The sequence below is a fragment of the Phalaenopsis equestris genome, unplaced genomic scaffold (assembly GCF_001263595.1).
Source record: "Phalaenopsis equestris unplaced genomic scaffold, ASM126359v1 Scaffold000272, whole genome shotgun sequence".
Lineage (NCBI taxonomy): Eukaryota > Viridiplantae > Streptophyta > Magnoliopsida > Asparagales > Orchidaceae > Phalaenopsis > Phalaenopsis equestris.
In genome coordinates this window covers 1036145-1044584 of record NW_018164714.1, presented here as the reverse complement: position 1 = coordinate 1044584, position 8440 = coordinate 1036145, and the positions used below count along the sequence as shown (strand labels likewise).

At 31.0% G+C, this 8440-nt stretch overlaps 1 protein-coding gene across 2 annotated transcripts in view; it reads left to right on the top strand.

Annotated features, from left to right (window-relative positions):
- Window positions 1-8440, top strand: part of LOC110024738 (phosphatidylinositol 4-kinase alpha 1) — a gene marked incomplete at its 5' end in the record, with an annotated part of 92269 nt that overhangs the window by 74994 nt on the left and 8835 nt on the right. For both annotated transcript variants that reach the window (XM_020724878.1, XM_020724877.1), the window contains 1 exon segment: window positions 7171-7311. In XM_020724878.1, the coding sequence (XP_020580537.1) occupies window positions 7171-7311 (141 nt within the window).

Here is an 8440-nt window from a genome sequence, read left to right as displayed (position 1 = left end):
ATATATAATTCATTGTGTTAATATTAAGTAGGGTTGTAAATGAGCCGAGCTTGAGCGAGGTCTGGCTTGGCTCGTGTTCGACTCATTCGAAACTGCTCGTGTTCGAAATTGGCTCGTGAACAGTGTGTTGGTGCCCTGTTTGATTTAAATATTTGCATTCGTGTTCAGCTCGTGTTCGGCTCAAAATTGGCTCGTTAATATTAAATTGAAAAAAAAGATGTAAATTGTTAAATTCCAACATGGACCAAATGTATGAAAAAAAAAAATATAACCACATTACCACACGAGCTATTAGAATTTAAACTTAGATATAAATATATATAATGTATTATCATATAAATAATATATGTAATATATTATTATATAAATAATTATATATATTTTTAATTTTGAGCTAAATCGAGCCAAACATGAGCGAACAAAGAGTTGTTCATGTTCGTCTCTTTTATTATTCGAGCTTTAAAAATTTGTTCGTGAGCTAAAATGAGCCGAACACAAGCGAACAAAGTGTTGTTTGTGTTCGACTCGTTTATAATTCGAGCTTTAAAAATTTGTTTGTTTTCAGCTTGTTTACTTAACGAATGAGCCGAACACAAGTTGTTCGCGAACAATAAACTTTTTTTACAGCTCTATTATTAAGTATATTTAAAATTAGGAAGTTATTGAAGAAAGAGGGATTTAGTTTCTAGATCGAGGAGTGAATCACTTTGAAGGATAATGTATATGTTAATTAAAGCTAAAATTTGATTTGTTTAATTTTAATTAATATTTACTGAAATATTATTTTATAACAACAATTAAAGTTGAAGAACTTTTGAATCTCTAAGATTGCAGATATGGAGTTAGTGAGAGAAGCAAAAAAAGGTTAAGATGAGTAATAATATTTCTAAATTTCAATAATTTTTATTATTTTTAAATGCATGTTTGATTTTGTTCATATTCTATACTATATTCTAGTGAGATTAGATTATAACAAATTCTTTATATTGTTAGATATGAAAATTATTCATGTTAAACATTTACATTATATTTTTTTAGATTGAAGTTTTATGAATACACAATATATTGATTCTAATATAGATGCATATATCAATTTATTGCATGACTTATAAATTTGATAAGATTACATTGATTCATTAGTAAATAGAGGTTAAATATTTCATAAGGAAAAAAATATATGATATGAAAAATGAAGTGATGTATATATGAATGCTTGTATGTGTATGTTAAGAGAATGTGTTCACCCTCTTATGACACAAACAGGGGGCACCAGAGTACCTACGTGTGTAGATATTATCACCTTAGATAATTGTGATATTTAGATCGCTAATGAATATGCTGATGAGAGAATATTAACCAAGAGCGAGTAGACACCTTTTCACCTCAAACAATCGTGTAAATTATATCACGAACCACTATGTCGACGAGATAATATTAGTCAGGGGTGTGTTAGGATTTGTTTTGACAGTATTTTTAAGAGATGTGAATGTTAATAACATGAACTAAAAGTAAAATTGCACGGTTAAAGTTAATGCATATTGGAGTTTAAGTTATTTCAATTGAATAAATGTGATGAACATATATATGAGATTATTATAAGATCTTCTTTTGTGAAACATGGAAGTCCAAAATACATTTTGTTTTATTTTTTTTGAATTACTGTAGTTTAAAAGTGTGATTGCTCTACTGGGTTATTTTAGAAAACTCATTATGTTGTCTCAGTGTTTTTTTATTCAAATTTTAAGCTTTTGAATAAAATAAATCTTATGGGAGCTAATATGTACAGAAAGTAGACCAACAATTAGAAAGCTAAAATCTTTAATTATTGTTTAATTTGTTTTCTTTAGTGGCTCTTTCCGATGAATATTTGAATATTAATATATTAGTGATAGAAATAAATTATTTAAATTGCTTTATTTAGTGACACTTTCCAATGAATATTTGAATATTAATATGTTAGTGATAGAAATAAAATAATAGAAAATTTAATTCCACGGTGTGACTGCTTGTCACCTCCTTCGTTAATTTTAAGTCCCAGGCGGGTCATACCACGCCCTTAGTTGAGTAGTGTTTTAAATTAGTTGTATTTTTCCCTTTTGTGTTTGGGTTGTAACTGTTTATTGATTTTGTAGTAATCATATTTACTTTTTTACCGTGATTTGGGTTACTCCGGTATCAAGGCGACCACGCAGTAGTGTGGACTATGAGAAAAATGTCTAAAGAACACTTAGATTTGGAGGCTTAAATGCTGATTAGATCCAAATTTGAAACACTTCATCCTTACAATGTGGACCAACAATGGACTAGGTGATGGAGGTAGTGGTATGCATCGCATTGTTTAGTAGGTGTGAATGGAGTAAATTATAATCATCTAAAATAGTTTAGGTTTCCTGATAGTGGCAAGTGAATTGGAGTTGGAATCATTATAAGAAGCCGTTGTAAAAGATTAATTTTGGGATATGGTATTTGAACACAGTTTGTAGAAATTTTATCTCATTCTAATCAACTTTCTCAAAATTTAGGAACATCTTAACTTTACACTTAATAGTAAATTATAATGTTGATTGCCCATCATTTTCTTATGGTTCCAATCCATCATTTGTAAGAGTTACCATCATAAGGCTTCTCCTAAGAGTATTCATCATAATGTAATAGAAGTTTCATCATAAACATCATCATAAAGATCATCATCACGAGTAGGAATAACAGAAACTTTTTGAATTTTATCTTGAACTTAAAAAGACTTTTAAACTTGTGAGGTGAAATGAATCTATGAAACTCGTGTACTGATTGCATTGGATTGGTGGAAAATGTCTTTGTTGTTGCGGAAACCTTTTAATATCTTCAATGATGAAGAGGGAGACCATTATTGTCATAATTATAATAAAATTATCTTTGTTCTAGAATGATAATGATCCCTATAATTAGAGGCAACATTTTAATGGCATAATCAAAAAATCCTAAAAAGGAGGGTAGGAATTATAATCAAAATCATGTTTATTTGGGAAAAGATATTAAAAGTGGTGATGGATTGTTTTATTGTCGAAAGAAGGATTATCTAAATAAAAGACATGCTTGCCCTGAAGATAATTATTTGTTTACTTTATGGTGTGCCTATAATAACAAGAATGATATCCAAAGCACAAACTTCCTTAGATGATAGGTAGAATTAACCTTCATGATATGTTACGCTCTTTGTCTTCAATAGAGTGCTTTTGTAAACTTAAGACGATGGTGGTGAAGAAACCTACAATAGAGTGCCTTTGTAAACTTAAGACGATGGTGGTGAAGAAACCTATTAGAGCTTTTTTTAGCTATATCACACCTGAGTCAACCCCTCAAGCCATCTTGAAATGTAATAGAGGGGACGTTTTAGTCAAACACATTTTTACTAAGACTAATCCTGATGTGTACTTATCATAATCATGCGAGTAGAGAATTGGTCTTATTAAATCATAACATGCAAATCTTTACATTTCAGATCTTCTAATAATCATTGATATTACTCATAATTTGGGAAGTTTGCATAAATAATCTTCAAATAAAATATAGAACTTGTAAAAATACCTAATTTTAAAATCATACATATCCTAGAAGTTTTCTACAATCATCCAAAAATTTACATTTAAAAGCTATACAAAAGGCAAGTCACTTAGTTAATGGTTTATTTGCTACTTACAACTTGAAAAGCAATACAGTGGTATTTGGAAAGCTAGACACCAGTGAGATAAATAAGGCTAAAATATGATTCAACATATAAAAAATAGTAACATGCATGTCAGTTGGTGATTGGCATGAATAGTAGAAATAAATAAACATGCTTTAATACTTACAAGTACTGAAAACATAATCATTAATACTGTTTGGAATAGTGATCATGAATAATAGAAATTATTCTTCATTTACTATGCTATTTAATATCATGTTTTTATTTTTATTTTCATTCTTATTCTCAATTTAATACTTGCAAGAGGCATGTTCATCACATTATTTATATTGAAGGGATGCTTGTGCTGTGATCGATAATAGATGTTTAAGCATGTTGTTCTTCAGATATATTCGTCTTTGATTTGCTTGAATTTTTTTTTCTTCAAAGGCTAATGTTTGCTTGTAAATATCATGCTTGTGATTGATTTATTCTAACTGAATAAGCTCATTCGGCTAATGTTTGGCTGGAACTATAAGAAATTTTAAAATGTTAAAAATTCCTTTTAAAATCTAGAATGCAAGATTGATTGTGATTTCCTACCACCCAATTCCTATGCAATAACATATCAACCACCCACGTGTGTGTGTGTGTGATTTTGGTATGAACAGTTAATAAACCCAACACGATTAAGTAAAGCCTATTTAAAAAAAACTCGTTATTCAAGCTAGGCATACTACCTTAAGATGCCAGTTGAATATGAGCTGTTCTGGAGAAATAAACTTTTTTCAATCCTAATGAACAATGCTATGCATGCATCATTGAGAAAGTTGATGCATCTGGATGTGGCACGAGCAATGAGCTTGGATTATGGATGATGAGCTTGATGGAATGTGTGCCTTTGTAGGATTATATGAACACAATTTAGCGTGGAAGAAATGTAAGACCTAATGGTGGACTATTCACATTCGATTTAACTTGAGGATGTTGTGTGTATGATTCATTGTGAGTGTTGCTAGTTCATTGAGAGAATGAGCGAGAGATACAATGTCATAGGAGGCAATACAATGACTTGGGAGTAGATGAAGCACATGCATGCTTGAGCAAATAATGATTGTGAACCTTGTGACTAAAGACTGATTTGTTGCAGGTGAATGTAGGCTCAGATCAAGAGGCCATATGATGGTCAGTTGTTGGCTGAATAAGTTATGAAATCTAATTTGAGATCAAAATAACTAGATTTTAGCTTTAATACTGAAATGTATAGAAATTAAAGTAGAACTATACATACACTGCTTGGATCACAAGTGTGGAATAACCAATTGGCCTCAAAATTTATTTCATTCATTAATAAAAAAATATGCAATTACAATTTTTAGATCCCTTTTTCGTAGAAATATGATTAAAATAATATGGCTAAAAAATTTAAAAATGGCAATCGACGCTGTAGCCCATACTAGAAATTGCTAGCCTTCCCAAAAAAATCTAATGTATATTTAATCATGTTTAAAATCAATCTGAAAGTTAATATTATCCAAATGAAGATACTAGAGTTTAATAAAATTAATCAAATTAAAATAAAATAAATTTGACAAAAAATTAATGTGTGCTTTAGAAGTCTTGAAACTAGTTTTGCTTAGCTCTTATATAACTTTGTTTGACTACTTTTGGTTGATCTATGAAAACTTCACTTTTGCAAGATAATTTGGTTGAATGATCTCAAATTAATTTGTGGTCCTTTTGAGCACTAGAAAGTGAGAAATAGTGGTGTGGAGGAAGAATACGGCTGCAATGCGAGCAAGTTGTTTTTGGTTATATCATGGCTGTGCAACAAATTTGGATGCAAGAGATGAAAGGGAATGAATCATGAGAGGTTGCAGTTAGTAGATAGACTCGATTCACATGAGGTTTCACATAATGCTTGCAATTTAGGAAAGGGTCTTTTGATATAGATGATGAACTGGTGTTTTGTAGTCTATTAGAGGGATCCAATTTATGGGTTTACTTCCTTTTGATTGCCTTTTTGCAGTTTCAAATTGGTATGTAATTTACAAAAACAACAAGCCTTTATCCCATTAACTGGGGTCAGCTACATGAATCGTTTTTCTCCATTGTGTCCTATTGAGCAAAAGTAATTTGTAAGAGAAGAAAATTTCATGGACGAGATCGAAGTGGGTAGATGTGATCTCCACATACATATTTTGTAGTCATTCACATGAAAAACTTGGATTAGAATGCTCATATGATCTCATAAATTTTTTTGTTGATTGGATATCCATAGCCAATGACTAAGTATAAGCCATAACTTCCCATTTATAAAAATAAAATTACAAAGGGTTAATTTTTTAAAATTAAATCTAATCCTATATGAAATTAATTCTAATCCTAACACATTTTAAATGAAACTTAATTTCATGTAAAAGGGGTGAACGTTTTAGATATCTTGGGTCTATTGTCCAAAGTGAGGGTGATATAGATGGTGATGTTATTAGTTGGATCAAGTGGGATGGTTGAAGTGGAGGAATGCATTGGGCCTATTGTGTGATAGAAAAGTACCATTTGGGCTTAAAGGAAAATTTTATAAGATGGTGGTGAGACCTACAATGCTTTATGACACAAATTGTTAGCCTATAAAAGAGAAGCATAAAACATAGTTAAGTTTTTCTGAGATGAGAATGCTCAGGTGGTGAGTGACTTGACATTCAGAGACAAAATGTGAAATGAATGCATCTGTGAAAGGGTTGGTGTAGCTCCAATGGAAGATAAGATTAGAGGGAGTCGTCTTAGATGGCTTGTTCTCATTGAACGACGACCATCTCATGATCCGGCTAGGAGGGTAGATGTTTTAGATTTGACTTATGCTAAGAAAGGTAGAGGTAGAACTAACAAGACTTTGGCATGTTATATAAAAAATGATCTGAATTTATTAAAATTACATGAAAATATGACACTCATTAGGACACAATGAAGGAAAAAGGATTCATGTAACCAACCCCACTTAGTAGGATAAAGACTTTTTGTTTTTGTAATATTATGTAAAAGTAAAAAAAAGATAAGTCAAGCCAACAAAATAGAAATGATTGAAACATGAAAAAATGTGGAAAAACTTAAACGAGATCTTAAAATTTCGAGAAATTTTTTTAACCTTGGTTGACTACTTTTGTTGGCCCACGAAAACCTTTTATTTTCCCAACTTGTTAACTGTAATGCATCAACTTAATCAGGTGGATTTTATCTTAGTCCGTTCCCTCTACTGCATGAACCAATAAAAAATAAGCTAGGTGGCATGACATGTACCGTTGTATTTGAAACAATGTTTCTGGTGGCAACAGTTATTAAGCCTTGCTCTATGTTGAAATTCTAGAAACTTTGCATCTGTGTATTTTCTTTCTTGTCATTGTTACCTGTGCTAGTCCAAGCCTTGCTCTATGTTGAAATTCTAGAAAATTTGCATCTGTGTATTTTCTTTCTTGTCATTGTTACCTTCAAAATTACTTTTTCTGTTTATATTTTATATTTAACAGGTTGGTGATGATTGTAGACAAGATGTTCTTGCACTCCAAGTGATTTATCTACTTAGAGATGTATTTGAAGCAGTCGGGTTAAATCTTTATCTATTCCCTTATGGTGTTTTACCCACAGGGCCAGAAAGGGGTATAATTGAGGTCTCTCGCTTGCTCTCGATCTACATATATATATATTTTTTATGGTATTATGGGAATTTTTGTCTTTCTAGCTTCAAATTTTTGCTGCATTACACCTCTTTTTCTTATAATAATTGCAGCTCAGCCAAAACAAGCATGCTAGCTTAAACTATTATCTGCTACTGATGAAGTTTTATATGAAGCTCTAGAAAAGTAGAAAACTGGGGGAAAAGAAATACTACTGACTTATTTACTGCATGCAAAGATTATCTTAACATTTAATTCTTTTCTCTGTTGTCAACGGAACGTTCAAATTTCTCTAAAATATGAACTTCACTTGACTTAAACTTTGCATTTGCTGTTCATTAGCATTTTATTTATGGTTATTTAACATATTCTCTCTACTTGTAGTCAATACTGTCATCAAATTATTAAATTAACTATTGTTGTATGCATATAATGCTTAGGGCTGTCAAAAAAGCTCTTTGTTTGCAAATAGCTCATGTTCGGGTCGTTCGTTAAGTAAGCAAGTCGAACGCGAACAACTAGGGTTGTAAAAAGCTCAGGCTTGACTCGTATTTGGCTCTTTCAAAATTGCTCGATATTCTACATCCGTTCCCCATTGCAAAATTGAATTCGAAGTAAACATTAGGAAGATTTAATTCAAATTTTGCTAGTTTTTATTTATTATTATTTTTTAATTTTTTGAATCACATGCCTTCAGTTGGCTGATTATTTTTTCACCTGATTAAGGATTTGTAATTATTAGCCTAATTTTAGGCACTTGTAATGATAGAATCCACTTTAATAGATATTGAATGGTGAAGATATCTACAATTAGTAAAACATATCACTTGCCAAAATGTTAGTTGCATTATTTGGTTGTTGGTTAGCTTTTTTATATGATATAATTGTAGTGAGATATACCAGTTGTTGTGGCATATATATATATATATATATAAAATAGGAGAACGATCGACGACGAAGCGAAAAATAGAACGAGAAGAATTCACACAAGAAAACAACAACACAGCGGAACACACAGATTTACGGGGTTTGACAAATTACCTACGTCCACGGAGTTGCAGAAGATTAGGTTTGACAAATTACCTACTTCCACGGAGTTGCAGAAGATTTTATTACTTGAAGA